The sequence below is a fragment of the Manacus candei genome, unplaced genomic scaffold (assembly GCF_025592945.1).
Source record: "Manacus candei isolate 608988 ecotype Guabito, Panama unplaced genomic scaffold, ASM2559294v1 h1tg000003l, whole genome shotgun sequence".
Lineage (NCBI taxonomy): Eukaryota > Metazoa > Chordata > Aves > Passeriformes > Pipridae > Manacus > Manacus candei.
Genome location: NW_026138051.1, coordinates 20,376,699 through 20,395,432, shown reverse-complemented (window position 1 = coordinate 20,395,432; position 18,734 = coordinate 20,376,699). Strand labels below are relative to the sequence as shown.

The window sequence follows — 18,734 nt, the reverse complement described above, 5'->3', positions numbered from 1 at the left end:
TGCTTTAGCAGCCCAAAGTGCTGAAGGAGAGCATCTCTCTGGGAAATGTTCCTGACTCTTTAAGTCGGTAGTTCCACTTAATAGAGAGACTCAGCAAAGAGGTTTCCTTAGGCTGATGGGAGCTGCAGATGATGCTCCAGCTCAGGAAGTTCTGGTGAGGCTGGGGCTGGTCCCAGCTGTTCCTTTCCCTAACTGTTTCTCTCTCCCAGATGTGCCCTGGTTGGCACAGCTGATGGCAGGCATGAGATAAGCAGGGAGGGAAATCTGCAGGAAGGCACTAGAAACCTTGGGATTAACTTTACCCAGCCACATTAGGAAAATATGCATGTAAGGACTAAACATACATCATTGTGGGGAAGGTGGTCAAAACATCCCTCGTTGTCCTGGGTGTCCATCACTGGACACCTCATACTTGTAGGGCTGAGGTTGGGCTACTCCGAGAGCCCTCCCTGCTCCGGTGTGTTGCTCCTCCCTGCACCCCTGGCTTGACCAAGGCTGTCCTAACACGTCCGGTGGCAACTCAGACTAACTGAGGCCATGAGAACAGGGCTGTGGGCTGAGCTGCTTAAGCTCAGCTTCCAGGGCCACAGGTCACAGCTTGAACTGAATAATAGAGTGAGGAGAGTGACGAGTGAGTTTGAAAGGCTCCTCCACATCGCTCTGTGCATCCTGATGAACTGTGGCCATCACCTCATAAACATGACCTGCTCGTTAAGCCTTCACCTCCTGACGGAGATGTGAGGTCTTGGGGGACCAATCTCCTTGCCTTCTGCTTTGCTTCCCAAGAGCCAAGCCCTGACACTGTTACTCAGGCAGGAATCCCGTGGATGTGGATGGGAGCTGTGCCATAGGTGGATCACACCCTGCCATCGCAGTGCTGCTCTCTGCAGGTGCAGGGATTAACATGGCAGGGAAAGCATTTCTGTCCCAGGGTTTTGTGTGTATTTGTGGGTGTAGGACCAGGTTGGGATGCCTCCTCCAAAGGCACCCAGCTCCAGTGGGATCTCTGCTGGGTTTGGGTGGTGGAGAGAGGCCAGGCAGGAGCTCAGGTGTGAGTCTGCCTGTTGGTGTGACAGAGGAGGGCTGCAAGAGCCCCCACACCATGAGATGTGGCCATGCTGTGGGCCTTGGAGGCTCCTTCCCCAGCTCCAGCATGGGAACATCCCTCCAGGCACGAGGGAGGATCATGCCTGCAGGATGTACGGCTTTGTCAGTTCCTTCTGACCTCAAAACACACGACCTGGGGCAGCATTTATTGTTTCCCCGCAGATCTTCTCGTGAATAGCAATACTAAGCTCTAGTTTTCTTTAAAAAAAAAAAAAATCTCTTTTTTGGCTGCAGATCTCTTAGTACACAAATGAAATGAATTTATATATAAGCACTGTGCTACTTGTAAAGCCCTTTCAGTTTCAAATTTAGTTTTATTCCTCTTTTTAATCTCCATAGGATTTTCCCTAAATAAGCAGAACTAGGGCAGTGCTAGTGACAGATGGACATAAAGAAGACTTGGATGCTGGAGAACCTTTACTGGGCTTGGGGATCTGAACTGGGGTGCTTTCCTCATCACCCTAAGAGTTTAATTTGCCTGCAGGTTTTTAATTTTCACCTCTAAAGCAGAGGTCTTGGCAACAGAGAGTGTTCCTTGGCAACAGACTCCTTGGTTCATTAAAGCAGCAGTGGGAGGCTTCAAAATGCCACTGTTGGAAAAAGTTGAAAGATATTAGCAAATCAAATGGGCCGAGGCATGAGGAGTCTTGTCAGTCAGGTGAGGATGGCAAGGAGAAGGAATAGTAAACAAGGTGCAAAACATGAAGGGAACTTGAACGATTAGTTCTGGGAGGAGGCAGGTCTGGGATTTGCCTGTTTCCCTGCCTTCCCAAGGGCCCCATCTATCCCACAGGATGGCCTGGAGAGGAGCAGCAGGAACCTCTGTGTGTCTGGGGGATCGTGTGCTGGCAACAAAATAGTTTTTACTTAATAAAAAACCTGCTTTTTAAAACAGGTTTCCAACTGTGGTTTCCCACTCGGGCTGCATAAAAATTACAGTTTGTTTTGGTCCTCTCAAAAACTGAAGCTGTAATTTTGTTAGTAAAATCCAAAAAGTCCTTAGGGGAGAGTCTGTGAGAGTGTGACCGTGGCCCTTTCCATCCCTTCCCTCCTTTAGCGTGGAGCAGGCTGTGTGACACTCTGCCTGGAGCCACACTGGGGTCTGTTTGCACTGTGACTGCTAAATATAAATATACCAAATAATTAACAATGCCTCATGTATGTAATTAGATTAGAATTAAATTACTCTAGTTTGTACCAGCAGACAGAGTGTACGTACAAGTAGCTGATGAGGATTGGAGAAGGGGTTTGGAGCAGAGGGAGACAGGTTTGGGCTCCCCTGTCTGTCCCTGCCAGTGTTTGATGTGTAACCCTGGGCAGTCAGGAGAAGCCCCTGTGCCCTGGTTTGCAGGTAATGATTTTTCTCCCTTCCTGTGGTAAACAACCAGACCCCAACCACAGCCATCAGAGCAAGTGATGTTTATGCACTTGTTCCAGTCCTGTGGTTCTGTGATTCTATAATTTATGACTGAAACTATCTTTGTGTCAGAGTTAGTTCAGGAGGACACTCGTATCTGGGGCTTCTGAATATGTCATCTCCTATTAAAGAACAAACAAACTCTCTTGTAATGTACCATAAATAATAATAATAATACTTTGCAAGAGCCCGGAGCGCTGTGTTATTGCTGTGCTAATCAGAGAGGCACTGGGCCATTATGAAAGTATTCCATGGGGTTTGGGGTTTTTTTCCTGCAGGAAGGTACGTGTTTCATAGCTGTGTAGCGTGGCTGATTGGTTTATAAAGCCAGGCTGGATAATTCCTAGTAGAGGTTAGACAAATTCTCCTCCTTTCTCATTAATTAACCTGTAGGATTTGGTGCCCGTTCTTTGCAGTTCAGTAGAGACAATGACTGCAGGAACATATTTGTGCTCTCTGATATGGAATGAAGAACATCTGCCTTCTGCAGCAGTGAAATACTGTCATGTGCCTGGACTCTCCAAAGGGCACTGTCGGGCTTCTGCCTGGATGAGGCAATTCTGGGCTGGAATTTCAATAGGGAGGTGTTGGCTGGGGGATGTTCTCCAACGCTGCATCGTAGGGGAGGGAAGAGTGGATGAAAAGCAGAGGAAGGGAAATCCCTGCGTGAAGGCAGCAGCAGCAGGGCAGGGAGAGGAGCACCTTGGAAAAAGTTCCCACATCCAGAGAGAGGTTTATAGCAGTATTCTTATGGTGGGATTAAAGAAAGGAGGCCTTGGAGATCTAAAGGAGATTTCAGTGGTGATGTGGTAATACAATAAAGAAAAGAGATGAGAGGCAGGTGAAGTCCTGCAGCGCTGCTCTGCTGCTCTGCTGCTCTCACAGGTTGCAGGAAAATGAACCATCATGTTTGGAATCCCACTGCTGTGTTTTGGAGGTCTGAAACGAGGGATCTGCACCCAAAAGCTGCACAGCGATACCACAAATAGTGGCTGGGAGAGCGTGTGTATTGGATTGGACAGCAGATTGCAGTGGGAATGTTGTTAAAGTCGTGTGTGTCACTTCCATGGCTCCAGATGTATTGGATGAGGTACAAGGATGGAGATTACTTATTGCTGTTTCAGAGTGTGATGTGATAGTGACTGTCCTGCTGATACCAAATTGCTTGGCTTCTGAGTCGCTCTCCAGATGCAAGGAATTAGGAGAAAATAAATTACACATGGAAAAGTGGCATAAATCTAATCATTATAGTCCCTTTATTAGTCACAACTGCTACTACAGAGCAGTGTCCAGGTAAACCCTGTCCCTTCCTTCCCATCTCTGCTCACCTCTGCTCTGAGGCTGTTGCCCATTATGAATATCGCTTGGCAGTCAGAAGTAGACCCCAAACTGGACTGGCCTTTGAAGGGAAGCAGCCATCTGAGGGTGAAGCACATCAGCTCATTTTTGTCCTCATTCTGGAGGGAAAGAGACATCTGGTAAAATGTGACCAGAGCACAGCTCTGCTGAGAATTACTGGGACGTTGTGTTATGGATGAGCAATACACGAGTTCTTCCAGAGCAATCCCCCAGGCAAACCAGGGACTCTGTCTGCTCACCTGGGCAAAACCTCGTCCCTGCCTCCCCAGTGGGATGTGCTCAGGTAGTAGAAATCCCATTTTTTCTACGCTAAGTCCCAGGGCAGGAGCCTGCAGTGCAGACTCTGCCCAAACACCCCACACTGAAAGTTGGCTCCCTTTCCCTGTGGGCACTGTGGGTTTTCCTACCAGTGCAATGCCCTGGCACTGCTCCACGGTGCTCTGTGACTCACAGCTTGCATGTGTTGTTTGAAATGCCCCATGTCTGGGGTGTGCTGGGTGGGCAACCCACTGTGCCTTCAGATGTGTGGGCTGTAACATCCCCTTGGAATGCCTGGCAAAGGGGCCCAGATGTGGTGCCCTTTCCTGGAAGGCAGGTGCTTTGCTCCAGTGTGGGGAGGTGGAGAATCGTAGAGCAGAAGCATAGAATATCCTGAGCTGGAAGGGACCCACAAAAATCATCCTAGTCCAGCTCCTGGCCCAGCACAGGACCAACCAGAAGCTCACAGGTGGCTCCTCCCTGGTCCCCCTGCTCTGGCAGGGATGCTGGGTTTGGTCCCCTGCCTGCTGGCTGCCTGCAGAACGCTTTGCATAGACAAGGAGGCAGCAGAGGTGCATTTTCTTGGCAGGGAAGAGGCAGCTGGGTTCTCTCTGTGGTTGCATGTGCCAGAGAGAATGGCTGCCCCACTGCTCTGGGCAGGATGGGATTTGTGTGCAGACTGATGCTCATTCAGGGGTTTGGCTGATCTCTGGGCTTTCCTGCCTTTCCTTACCTTCGCAGGGAGCAAGAATTAACCTGGCAACTCTTGCTTTGCTTCTCGGATCAGCTTAGTGTAAACAAGGGATAGAATGTGAAACGGGAATATGAGCCTTATTGACAGGCCTGATTAACAGCTGACAGGAGGAGCAAAACAGGGATAATTTCTTCTCGTGTGCAACAAACTTCCACAACAATTGTCCTCCTCCTTCTCCAGATCCACATTACCAATTGGAACAGTTGGGTGGGATGTGCCAGACAAATACCCGCTCCATTTGCACTGCCAGGTTAGGATGGGTGTAACTTGGACTGGAGTGAGTGTAGTTACTGGGATGATGCAGTGTGTGGTTTAAAGACGATCTCGTGCTTAAGAGGGTCATTCTTGTATTATCTGTGTGTGCTGACAACAATGCAGATCTCATTCAATATTTCCCGGTAGAAAAACATTTACCTTCAATTACAGATAACCTCATCATTGCTCTCTTTTTAGTCCAGGTTTCTGAAGGAGCAAAGCCCATGCATTCAGGATGTCCGTCTGTCTGTCAGCTCTGCTGTCCTGGCTCTCCCCAATCCCTGCAGCTTTTAAATCAGTTGGTGAGGTTGTGCTGGATCTGTCTGACATCCCAAACAGGTTTTGTACCCTGATTGACAACACCAGAATGGTTGCCAGAGGTGGGATTTTCCAACCAGAGTCCTCCTATGGATGTAAATAACTTACCTGGAGTTTCTGTCACTTAACATAGGAAACTTAGGTAGAATTCCAGAGTTTGGACAGCTATAAGCATTTGTCTCCTGACTCACTCTTTTGTCAGCCATCTCTGGCAATAATGATGGCTGTCAGTGCCTGTAGAAAAAGTGATGGAATATGGCTTGATGTAACTGGAGCAGGTTAACGTGGGGCCGCAACAATGCAGAGATGCTGGGCAGCATCCCTTCGCTCCTGCCTGCTCTCCTGGTCTGTCCCAGTTCAACAAATAAGTGAAGACACCTAGGCTCTGATCCTGCTGAGTGGCACAGGACCAGCACAAAGTGGCAGTCACGAGGAGCCGCATGTTGTTTCCTGACTCAGAATCTTCAGCTGCAGGAAAAACGTTGACTCCTCTGGAGGCCAGGAGCAGGAGATCCAAGTGCCCTTCTGCCCTTGAGTGCATGGATAAAACCCCACTCAAACACAACCCTAAATCCTCTGCAAGTGTAACAGGAGACTGTAGCTTCTCCAGAGGTTTTGCAGTATATCCTCTAGGAGGATCCAGTATGTCCAGTGTACCCAGTGCATGTATATCCTGGCTGTGGGTGACTGTGCCCATCTGAGCAAGATATCAGCCATTTCCCACTTTGTCTCCACAATTCCTACCTGCCCTCCTGGCTCTGAAACCAGCTGCAGACCTTGGTTGCCAGAGAGGAGATTTGGGGAGTGTTGGGGGGGCATTTTACCTGTTCTCAGGGGTGTGTCAGTCCCTGCTCCAGGCTGCCCCTTCCTGTGGGCAGAGAGCCCTGGGATGGCGTAGCTGCCTCCGTGAATGGCCTTGGCCAACTCCTGCGATCTCCATGTCTTCTCTGAAAAATGGGGAGAACCATGTCAACATGCGTGTCCCAGCTGGAGGACTCGGGAGGATTCAGCCCTGTCTCCAGTTGGCTCTACACATCCCATATGCTGCCGCCGCCTCTCCTCTCCAGCGCCAGACAGAGCGATCTCCTCTCCCTCGGTGTGGTGGGTGGCCGTGGCGATGGGGAATGCTTAACGAGTGGTTTCTCTTCTCAACTCTGCAGCGGGCTGTACTTTCCTTGCCGTGATCAGAAAGTCGGGATAAAGCTCCCTCACAAGGGGAGTGAGCAGGGGATTAAAGCCCTGAGTGGGAAGTGGGGTGCGGGTGCTGCGAGGAGGATAACCCCGGGCAGCAGGGGCAGCGCTTGGCTGGGCTGGGGGCTTTGGTTTCAGTGGGAAGGGGACTTATCCTGCATGTGGAAAACAGAGTGAGAAACTACTGCCCTTTGAAACGTCAGCAAAAGCCCCAGCCCATTGCTGAGCGTGGAGCCATGTGCTGGCTCTGCAGATCCGGAGTCCTGCAGCGCTAGGGGCGAGGGTGACTGGCCAGGGCAAGAGGGCAGGGGGTGCCCGGGCTGCTGGGCGACTGCGGGGACCCTCCCCAAGTTTGTATAGGTCCCCCCTCCCTCCCCTCTGCTCTCCTCCCCTCCCCTCCTGCAGAGTTTCAAAGCACGGCAAGGGAAAAAAAAAAGGACATCCCCCTCCCCTCAAATCCCTCGGTCCGTGACTGAAATAAATAAGCACAATCCCAGGTAGTGAGGAGGCTGCTAGTAACGTGCTCCTGACAGGCACGGGATTGCCGGGCTGAGGGATGGCTGACTGAAAGCTCCGGGCTAGGGTGGGGGTGGGGGGCTTCTTTTTTTCCTGCCAGCTCTCGCCAGGCAGTAGGGATTTTTTTTCCTTCCCCTCCCTGATAATAAGGACATCATCAGAAGCAAGATGCAGTGGCTAAGGGATGGAACAGGAATGGTGAGTTCAGGTAGCTATGTCTTTTTCTTTTCCTCTTATTGCAGTACTTTGACAGGGAAATGAACCTCCGTCCTATCTCCTGACTCCTCCTTTACTCCCTGTCCTTGAAACCATTGATCACTCTGTAGCCATTTTATGGACTCTGCATTCCCAAACTGCTGAGCAAAAGAAGAAATTAAAAGAGAGGAAGGAGGGTGGGCACGCATTGGGGCGTGGGAGGGGGAGCGGCGCTCGGCGGGGCTGGAGAGGGGGTTTCGGTAGGGTGAACCGGGGGGACTATGGAGGAAGCAGAGGGTTTTCCCGGTTCCCGAAGATGGGCTGTGTGGTGTCCGAGCCGGGGGAGAGACTGGGAGGAGAGGAGTGCCGGCACAAGGACGCTGGCTGGCGGCAGCCGCCGGGACCTGTCAGATCTGCCCCTCCGCCGGATGATGAGTTGCGGTGCGGGGGGAGCCGAATGTGCTGCTGAGCTGGAGAGTCCCTGCCTGCGCTTGCATCAGGCTGTCACACTCCTCGGGAGTGGAGAGGCTTCAGGAAAGCCGGTTAAACACTGACAGCTCTGCTCAATGAGACAAAATCCTGCCGATTTGCAGATGCCCTCGCTGAGCCCGGAGTGCGGCTCGTAGGGGCTGTGTGTGCCGGGGGGGGAAGCGGGGAAGTTCCCCCAGCTCAGCAGGGTCCCTCTGCCTCGTTCAGAAACTTCCCCGTGTAGCGATGCGGTTGTTATTGAGATCCTCCCCCCCCCCCCATCTCTCCCTCCTTGCACAGCTTGGCTTTGCAACGGCAATTTCCCTCTGTGCTGGGCTGGGCTTTGCAGGTGGTTTTGGGTTTTGCCCTTCCCTGGGCGTTCTCCCTCCTGCGGGGAGCCTCGGGGCATCCCTGCGGGCTGCTCCCGGTGTCTGGCTGGCTCGGGCCGAGCAGGCTCTGGCGTCACCTGGCTCAGCCCCCGCATTCCGGCTCCGCGGGGGCACCGGCAGATGCCGCTGGCAGCGAGGAGGCTTTTGGAGCCAGCGCAGGGATCACTGCCCGCGCTCTCCTGGTGCCCAGCCACCAGCTCTGTGCCGCCCTTGTGCGGCTCCTTCTGCCCTTCAGCCCCTCTCGGATACTCGCACAAATTGGGGCGGAGTGCTTTGTGCTCCTGGAAGGCTCGGTGTGATGCGGCTGTAAGCAGCAGCCTGCATTAGGTTCCACATTTGTTTAGGTCCTGTTTAAGGTTTGTCTACCACCCCGCAGCGGTTTGGGGGGTTTGCTGCCACCTCCCACCCTTTGAGCATCCCGAGGGGGCGGGATTTCTTCCCTGTGCCCCCTGGACCCGCTCGCAGCCCGAGGAGCACTTTGCCTCTCTCCGCCGGTGTCCAAGCAACGCAAATCGCCGTTTGCCGGTTTAGGTTGTCAGAGATAAGTATGGTGCAGAAAAGTGGTGCTGGCAAGCTGGACGTGGCTCTTGCATCCTTTTTCCTCTCCTCCCAGGTGACTGCTGAGCTCGGGTGGGGAGGGGCTGGATGTGGTGCAGGACAAACTGCTTTTTTAATTGACAGAGCATAAGACTTGACACTTTCTCACCCTCTCACCTTCCCAGCTTCCTTCCTTGCTGCCGGCGGCCAGGGAGACTTTCTTATTTTGTTCTCATTAGTCTAATCTTTGCCTTCTCTTTGAGAGGAATTATAGGGGTTGCTGGATAGCCTGTGATATGTGATATTTTGGGGGAAAGTAAAACTCCAGTGATTGATTTTGAAGAGGGAGTTTCCCAGTATCGCCCGTCTCAAAAGGGAAAAACGAAAGAGAGAACTGTGGTTTCTTTATTTGATACAGCAGTTTAACAGCCTCAGCAGTATTTGGAGATATTCCACATATCTCCAGGTATCTAGAAATAAAAAATGATTACAAACCAACAAAGTAGAACTGACCCTAATAAGATAAATCCAGCAGGGATCTTTGCAGTCCCCTGTGAGTGAGGAACCTGTTTCCCTGGGGATGGGTGGCTGTGGTCCAACCGTTTCAGTGGGCTCCTGCCCTTGGAATCCCAGGGATGCTGGGGGTGCTCTCTTGGCTGTGCTGTGGAGCCAAGGTCCTGCTGATGCTTGGGCCCTCCAAATTCTGCTCTTCTGGCAAGACAAGGCATGTTAGTCCAGATGTCCTGGCCAAGTGCCAGCGCAGATAGTGATATTCCCTGTAATGCAGATTTTGCCTGCTGCCCCCATTGGTAAGTTACTTTAATTTTTAGCACTTCAGATGTGGATCGTATTGGTGTGTGCTGCTAAATAAATGAGTTGTTCCAAACCAGAAGGAGCTGCATTTCAGCAAGTCAGTGGGAATATTATTATCTCAGCCTGCTGATTAAACTGTGCTACAGAACTATCGAATGGCTCTGTTGACTCCTGAGTGAAGGCTGGCTGCCCTGTTCTCACTGCCTTCCACGCTGTGGAGAACCTCAGCCTTTCACCCAGAGCATCACTGGACCAATTTTCATGAACACTGAGCCCCTGTTAGGGTTTTTCAGCTGTCTTTTTTACTCTGATACTGTTTTCTGTGCACCTACTAAAGAACAGCAATATACATTTATTTTGGCCATCATCTCTTGACTTGGTTCTGCTCAGGCATGTTGGTCAAAACCCAGATTTTAGACTTATTTCTCCCAAGTTCTGCACAGCACTGATTTATTCAAAGTGCTGTTTTCTGTTCTCAGCTTGGGTTAAAGACTCAGACCCGCTTCCCTTCAGAGTTACTCATCTTTAGAAAGCCTGTCACTAATGTTTTCCAAGTGATAGTAGCTTTTGTTCTCATGGCAGGTGGCTCTTTATTTCTAAATCAGCCCCTTAAACCTCACTATTATTCCATAATATTAAGCTGTCGGGGCTTGTTTTTTTCCTCCTTTGCATGTGCTGCTTCCCATTTTTTTAACAATTAATCTTTTACCAATTATGCTGGCATCCCATGGGGATGCTTTACATGCTTCATTGGTACCGAGTTGCTAAACTCTCTGGTATCTGTTTCTAACCCAGAAAGATGAAACTAATTGTCATTGGTAGTGATGAGGATCAATCTACACCTCTGACTGGCGTGTGAGGATGATGATTATTTGGTTTGGGATTCTTCAGAGAGTATTGATCCAGCCTGGTAATCAAATGTTGGATTAAATCAGGCCTTTTCTGGGATAGCTTTTTATCTACCAAGGGCACAGTTTTTTCCCAGGCCTTTGACTGTATTACAAGTGTGAATCTTCTTTGGTATTTCCTCACATAGAGTCTCCTTCTGGGCTTAGTATTGTGCCTGTGACAGTCCAAGTGAGTGCAGCCATTACCTTCCATAGGTACAGTCCCAGTCTTTTCTCTTTTTCAGGCATATACAGTCATGTTTTTCCCTAGGCTGCTATGCCAGTTGTTCAAATACTTAAAATCAAGCTGTGCTTGATATTTTCCATTTCTCTCCTAAACAAAAAGTAGGCTCTTGTAAATCATCACAGCTTAAAAGTGTGGTGATAAGGAATTCAGTGAATCAAAGGGCCAAACACTGCAAGTGGTGGAGATATCCATGAACAGGGCAGGTCAGCAGCCAGGATCTTGCTTACAATTTTTCCTTACTGATTCTTCTCCACTTGTCAGTCTGCAGATCACAGGATATTGAAAGTACAAAGACTCTCTGCACTCTGTAATCCTGAAAAGCTCAATGTGAAGTCAGGAACAGAGAAGAAGAAAAAAGCAGTTTTGGTTTGACTTTCATTTTTGAAAGTTTGGATAAGCAAATGCAGTTGGTGGAGAGAAGCCAGACCGGGATGGGATGGAAGAAGGATCTTGCAGTATCCAGGCATTAGGGAAAATGGGACTGAAGAGGCCCAGAGCTCTCGGAGTCCTGCAGAGATCAAAGGGAACAGGGAGCACTCAGCTCCAGTGAAGCTCCCAGGAAGCCCAGTGACGTGCTGAGCAGTTAGGGTGTCCTGCAGAGGATGCTGTCAGGTCCAGCCGCTCCACACCCTGGGACCTCAGCAGGGAGGGCTTTTTCCACAGCAGAGCGGCTTATTGGAAGTTTGTTCCTGTTCACCCTGGAATCTGCTGTCACTGGAGGTTGATACTTGGGTTGACTGAGCTCTGTAGGTGCTGGAGAATTCCGTGTGTGCTGCAGTGCCACGGAGCTCCCAGAGCCTGAAGCCCATCCTACCAAATGCATGTTTTTGTGGGATTTTTCTTACTCACAAAGTACCTGTTCAGTTTTTCATTTCACTCACAGTTTGGGGCTGCTTTAATCTTTCAGTTATAGCCTCTGACTATAAGAGTATATGATAAATGACCTGGTTAAGAAAGAGTTGACATTGTGGTAAACAAAAATATTTGGATAAACCCCTGAAATATGCTGAGGATTGCCCTTGTGTCAGTCCCACGTGTGGCTAGGGGGAGACCTGGCTCTGGTCCCGTGGCTCTGTGCCCCTGTTCCTACCTGCTGGATACTGGACATGCCAATAACTTCTCTGTCTCCTGAGAGATGTCTTCATGATGCATCAGGGATGTCTGGAAAACCCTGTGAGAGCAGTGCTGGGAGGGTGCCATGTGGAACATCGAGCAGGCTGTGCTCGCTGGGAAACTACATGCACCACGTGGTCACCATGTCCATCTGTCCCTCCTGCTCAGGCTTTCAGTGTTCGAGCACCACAGGCTTTGTAAACCACAGTTCTAACTGCTGAGAACCTGATTTCCTTTATATCTAGTCAAACGGTTTTTCTTTTTTTAAACACTTCTTGAAAAATCTCTGAAATGCTTCAAGCTGACATCTTAATGTATTTATGACATTAGCTGCTTCTGCTCCAGAATGGTTGCTCTGAATCTCTTTGAGCCTGGCTGTTATTTTGAACATGACTAATTCCCTGAGTGACTAAGCTCTTAGATAATAGGAAAAATTCATCAAGTTATCTCGGTCTCCAGTAGTTTCTATTGTTATGAAAAGATGACTTACGAAAAAAAGAATAAATAAAGATGCTTATTATGTAATGTGGGCAGGGAGGGGAGAGATGAGGATTGTTAGGGAATGGCTGGAGTGTCGTATCTCAGAGTGTCATATCTGGGAACCAGTTTCAGGCTGTGAAATCTCCAACTTAGTCTGGTAGGAGGGGATGGGTGAGAAGTAGAGAGTTCCTTGCCCGGAGTTCTGGTCACTCCCCCTGAACTCAAGGAGCTGTGTCAGTGTACAGAAGTGCCTGTTCTGTGGGGATCCCAACCTCTGTCTCCCCATGCTGCAGAATTACTTGGAGGTAACCCAAGATAATGTTGGGCTTGCAGTAAATGGCACCACACCTTCTGTGCCATAGTTGTTTCCAGGCAGCAGCTGAAGCCCCCAAAACTCCTGCAGTGCCGTGTTTTGGGGCGCACAGCAAACCTCAGTTCTATCCCACTGGATTTACATGTTTTCCTTGCTGATGAATGATGCAGAAGTGCAGTTTGTGCTTCTGGGAGAAGCCAGTTCCACACAGCCGGGGTCCCCTTGGCTCTCTGCACTCACACAGTGTCAGGAGCGGTGGGGAGGGCAGAGCTGCCTGTTCCTGGAAGGCAGCAGCCTCTGCTCCCTCTCACTGTGAGCAATCCTGCTGGGCCAGGGTGGGACAGAGAATGAAACCCTACTGGCCTCATTTGGAGAAAGGAAAAAAAATGAAAGAAAAAAGCTAAAAACTTCTTTTTCCTTTTTAATGCTTATATTGCTGATAAAAACGAGCGTTCTGTGTACTATTCATACACCTACTGCTATCCATCTGGAATTCCTACTTCATTAGCTTGGCTTGCATCGTTTCCTTCATTAAAAGAGTGCCAGATTCAATAGGCTCTTCCCTCTTCTTTTTTTGGGAGGCAGAGAGAGGGGGAGAAAATGATTTCTATGAAGCAAATCTAATTCTCTGGGTTAATTTGTGTGAAGAACATGAGACCCCTGGGTCAGCTTCTTAATGAGGTAGTTTTTTCTTTGCTCAGTGTCTTGATGAGGAGAAACCCAGGGAAGCTGGAGCCAAGTGTCACAGGAGGGGTGTGGGGAGGGCTCTTTTCATCCTCATTCCCATATTCCAAGCAGGGCTGTGGCTCGTGCTCCTGTGCCATGGCTCTCACTGAGTCAGGGGCTGTGCCTGGCTCAACCTGCCTGATATGTACATGGTGGGGGATTCCAGATTCCCCCAGAGTGAGCTGGGGGTCGCAGGGCAGCAGTGAAGCGTTGAATAACAAGCATCAGGACTTGGAAATCCAAGAGCCTTTGTCTTTTCCTGGTGCCCTGGGGCAGGGCCTGACTCAGCCTTGCCCACAAGCAGAGATGGTGGTGACCTGTTCAGGGGGAGCATCCTGTTGCAGGAGAGCTGCTCCTTAACCCACACTTTCTGCAGGGCCAGGCAATAAAGGCACAAAGCAAAACCAAAACTTCTCCTCTTCCTCTGGTTTCTCTCTGGTTCCTGATGTTGCTGGTTGGTGTGTGCATCATGGATCACACTGTTCCTCTTCTGCCCAGCACCTCACACTATTGCCAGACCTCCACCAGCTTGGGCAGAGGGAAATACTCTGTTAGACTGCCTTTTTTACTGCATAGGAATTGTGGTACCTTGGATTTCAAAGGACCTTCCTGTGTTGTGGCAAAGCTGAAATGCACCCTTTGATATTCATGACGAAGAGTTTCTCTGTGCCTGTGCAGCTGAATTTCGCAGGGACCCCTCTGGGGACACTGACCCTGGATTTAGTAGGGGTTTGTTGTAGTTTCTAGAGGGTGACAATTTTTTTTTCCCATTTACCACTTTGTCCAGCCATGGATATGAAGATTCTGCTATTTAATGTCAGAAGTGAGAGCAGGAGCACTGGAGCTCCTGTCAGTGCCTGGAGGAAGCACTTATATTCCCCCAAGAAAGGGATTTGGCTTGGATTTTTCTGCAGTTTGGGCTTTACCTTCTTTGCTTTGTTTCCAGGGTCAACTGCAAGCCCAGAAGCCTGAGAAGTAAAATTAAGGAGTAAAGTTCTGTGTGTTCTTTTATGCCAGTGGGATTTTTTTATTGCAGACAAGGACATCTTACGTAAGGCTGAAATGAGCATCTGAATCGGATAGGTCCTTTTAAACTGAACCTTCTCAACCCCTCAAGTCTTTCTCTGTGACCAGGGTAATTGGTGTTACCACATCAGATTTCTGCTGGATTTGAGGGGGTTTTCTTTTCTTTTTCAACATTGGGAATCTGAGGATGCTTCTAGAGTACAGTCTGGGGTATGGAGCAGATGCAAGGAGAAGAGAAAGCACTTGCAACACGATTGCCAGGGGCAGGAGATTTTAGTCTGTCTTAATGCTTTAAGTTCAAATAAACTTAAAAATAGAAGATGTGTTGTTCTCACTGCAATCCAGAGAAGCACAATGGACACAACCCCCCACCAGACAGACTCTCAGGGCTGTTTCAACATGGTTTAAATAGTGTTACAAGAGCTCTGAGCACTGATTCCATTGGGACATCACTCCCTGTAGCACAGCCCAAGCTGGTGCAGCCCTGCAGGTGAGGGCAGGATGTTGGCAGGGGCACAGTGAGCTGTCCCAGAATGCAGGTGACAACTGGCCAGGGTGCTCTGGAAGAAGCATCTGGGCACCTCATAAGACAACAGTGACAAGGTTTGGTTATATCTCCCCCGGCCCTGCGCCACGCAAGTGCTTTAGTTCTTCACCTGAAGGAAGAGCAACATCTGCTCAGGTGCTGGCTCTGTTTGGAGGAGGAACCAGGATTAACTGAGGTCTTCAGATGTGACTGTAACCAGCCTTGGTTAGTATCTGACATTGCCCCATCCCGGGAAGTGTCCAAAGCAGACTGGATGGCCTTGGAGCAACCTGGTCTAGTGGAAGGTGTCCTTACCCATGGACCAAGATGAGCTTTAAGCTCCTTTCTAAGACAAACCATTCTGGGATTCTGTGATGATTCTGTGTCACTACTGCCTTACATTCAAAGACCTGTTCATCTGGCACACGGTTACTTTTCGAGAGGGTTGTTAACTGGGGCTGGTGCACTAGTACATCACAACCCCCCTGGCTTGGTTGGTGTCTGGCTGTTAGTATGAAATGAAACTGTTATAAATAAATCAATCTCTACACTGGGGACATAATTCTGTTGTGTATCACTTCTTGTTTTCTGAGATAAAATTAGAACTGGTGAAGAATGGGATAGGGTTCACCTATGGCAACTTGCCTGAGCTCCATGTGTCTCTAAATGGTGTGTCTTCCAAGGGTCAAGCTGTGGAGGTCAATGTGATGCTTCCCATCTTTTGGTGAAATCCTAGTTTTTCTTTTTCATGGAATACTTAGAGCAGTGACAGGGAAATGCTCAGGTCTGTCCCCGTGGCCTTTGAGCTCTTGGCCAGGTGGTCATGCAGGCTAAGCCATGTGGTAAACTCAACCTCTGGCAGTGCCCTGTGTTCCCCAAACAGAAGTGGGCTTAGAAAATTAACTTATTCTCTTTGCCAGCACTCCCAGCCTTGCTACACCCAGCTTGCTTAAGGGGTCTTGCTCTGTTCTCTCCCACATCCACCTTCTCTCCCATTTCACTGCTTTGCTGGCTCTCAACTCAGCCTTTTCTTAGGCAGTTTAGAAGGAGGAAGTTATTGGAAAAAGTTCCAAGTTCATGGACAGCGAGGAAGCTTTCCATTTGAGGGATGGAGTGGACAGGCAAGGAACTGGGGTGACTGGAAAGGTAATTTTTAACCACAAAAATCCAATCCCTGAGTCCAAGTCTTTACAAATATTCCTCCCATTTTGCAGTTTGGGTAAGGAATTTTAGGCATTTGGAACTTTTTAAAGCTTCCCAGGAAGCCATTCCATAAACATACAAGATTATGGAGATTCTGGCAAAGGATGGAGAAGGGGGCTCTGTCAGACTCACTGTGAAGAGAAGGGAAAAAAGAGGCAACTCCCAGCTTAAGGAAATCCTCCTTTTTGGAAGCAGCAAATCATAATCTCACTGGCCTTTAATCTCTCAACCCCCCAGCTTAATTCCTGCCTAGATTTAGAAAGAAACCAACTTAATTTAATGGTCTTCTCATAATCTCTAATGGAGCCCAGCACTCACACCCCCATCGGTGTCACGACCGCAGTCCATGAGCGCCCAGCACAGGAGACTGGGAATGGAGGAGCCTGTCTCCTGCCCACATATCCCTGAGTACTGTTGCTGTCTGTTCCTTTTTGGGGGTAGTATTCATTCAAGTTAAAAGTTTAAACTTCCTTCATGTTGCTATATAGGTCTGGGGTGAGGCTTTTGCTGCAAGAGGGAACATAAACAAGCTGATGCAGTTCTGGACTGATGATTGATGGCAGCTGTTTTCCCCATGTCCACGGGTTTCATCCATCCAGACCCACTCAGAATCATGAACCACCCTGGGATTTGTTTGAAATTATCCCAAATTCACCAAGAGACTTGGCCAAGTGATGGGCAGAGTTGGGGTCCTCATGCCAAATCCCAGAGCTTGGCCACACCACTTCCTACAGTGGCATGCTTGGAATACTCTGGATCTTCATTGAGTGGCTCATTTTTGCAGTTAATGGAAGGTGGAACTGATGTGTTGGGAAAACATAGATGCCTCTGCATGTCCAAAACTGAAGGTTGTTTATCTGAGCAGGAACTGAAGCCCTGGACTGCCACACGCCCCTGGACTGCCCTGCCAGATCATGTAGCTGTCATTGGGAGTGGGATACAGGACCTGAGAGCATTCCAGTTGCAAATCCTGGCTGCTGAGTTAGAGCTGTATTTATTGAGCTGGAAGGAGTGGGATGTGCTAATTGCCGGAGACGTCCATTGGAGGGAGACGTGGTCACAAGGCTGAGCCCGATGTGTTACGCTCGGAAGGATTTGGCATCATCTGCTTCATAGGCTTGCCCCAAAATTACCATATTGTAATTAATGTTAGTGGAGGGCCCCTCTGATCTGTCTGTTATTTGGGTGTCCAGAATGCGCTATCCCTACATATTTGTCTATCAGATTTGTGATTTATGCTTACGTAGAGATGTGCGGGTGTGATGTGTGAGTGGGAGTCGTGCCTCCTCCCCGATCGCTATCCCGCTGGAGAGGTGCTGAAGTTAAAATCTCCTTTCTCTTACAGCAGAGCCCTCGCTCAACTTGCATTACAAATTGTGCTCCCCAAATCTCCTGTAGTGTCAGGGCATGTGCTGTACTGTGAGGGACGTGGTGTTTTGTGTAACTAGTACAGATCTTATCATCTCGTTCCTCGGTTTCACTCTGTGCAGGAGGTTAGACTAAGCTTCCCAGAAAGCATTACATGAAGTTTAACTCTGCAGTGGTTTTATATAAACCCCTGCTGTGTAGGTGTTCTTTTTCAGAGAGGCTTCTAAGAGACGGTATCATCCACTTCTGTAGTAAAATTAACATTTAGTGCACGCAGGAGGCATAGGAAATTATATAAAGCAGCAAGTACTATTGGGAATACTGTGAATATCATTTAAATAGAAGCTTCTCTGCAGTAAATCTGTTTGTGCTGCTCACTCTCAGTGGTTGTTACACACAGAGCTTCCACTGGAGCCCAGTATCTGTACCTGTGTGAGGTGAGGCACCTGGGGCTTTCCTGCCTGATCTGCTGGGGTGTTTGCTCTGGAGTGTGACCTGGGGAGCAGGGATGCTGTGGTTGGAGCAGCCCCCCAGTCCCTGCAGGCAGGAGCCCAGCACTGAGCTCGCCCCTCACCTGCAGCTGCTCGCGATGCTTAGGCTGTACTGGGGAGGGGGTTTTGGGGACCCCCGGCCCGCGGCTGGCAGACGGCCCCAGGAGGGGCTGGCTTTGTAAAGCCTGTCTTTAGCATCTCTGCCCTCCCCTGCGCTGTGAGTGGCTCAGCTCGTGCTGAGGGACTGCCCGAGCCCTGCCTGGCAGTGCTCGCAATGAAACCCTCCCTTTCAGCTACGGAAGTAGCTTGTGAGCATGTGTGATCGCTGCACCTTTGTTCTGGATATTTCTTAGGCCTCTGTGCTCGTACCTGCCCCGATTCTGCTCCGCTGGCTGTGTGCAAAGGCTCAGAGGAGTCTGCCTTGGAACTGCACTGGTCACCTCCCGTTCTGGGCAATGAGAGGACACACAGAGCAAAGGATGGGCTGTATCTGCAGAGGGTCTGCAAGCCCTCAGGGCTGTGTGGATCAGTAGAACATCTCCACTGGGCTTCCTCTAACAGTAAGGCTGAGCCTGAGCTGGGTTCCAGACCCAGGCTCCCTCTGCTCTCATCACAGTTTAGAGGAAAACATTAACTGGCTGTAAAGATGCCTCTAAATCTGGGCTGGTTGTATGTTTTGGAGAGGTCACTTATTTCTGAGACAGAAACTGGAATTTTCTGGATGTTAGGGTGAGTTCAGGTTTGGGTTTCGCAAAATTGCATGTATTGTTTTGGGAA

General features: G+C 49.5%; 1 protein-coding gene across 8 annotated transcripts in view; it reads left to right on the top strand.

Moving 5' to 3' along the window:
• The window catches only part of ARHGEF9 (Cdc42 guanine nucleotide exchange factor 9), a 206,395-nt gene that overhangs the window by 73,001 nt on the left and 114,660 nt on the right, over positions 1–18,734 (top strand). Inside the window, exon 1 of one of the 8 annotated variants that reach the window (XM_051790163.1) lies at positions 7,164–7,373. The exons of 5 other annotated variants lie outside the window; for them this stretch is intronic. In XM_051790163.1, coding sequence (XP_051646123.1) covers positions 7,344–7,373 — 30 coding nt within the window. In that variant the 5' untranslated portion in view covers positions 7,164–7,343. Of the gene's footprint in view, positions 1–7,163; positions 7,384–8,820; positions 8,841–18,734 lie in introns of those variants that run through there. 2 more of the 8 variants (XM_051790229.1, XM_051790142.1) reach the window with 2 other exon arrangements.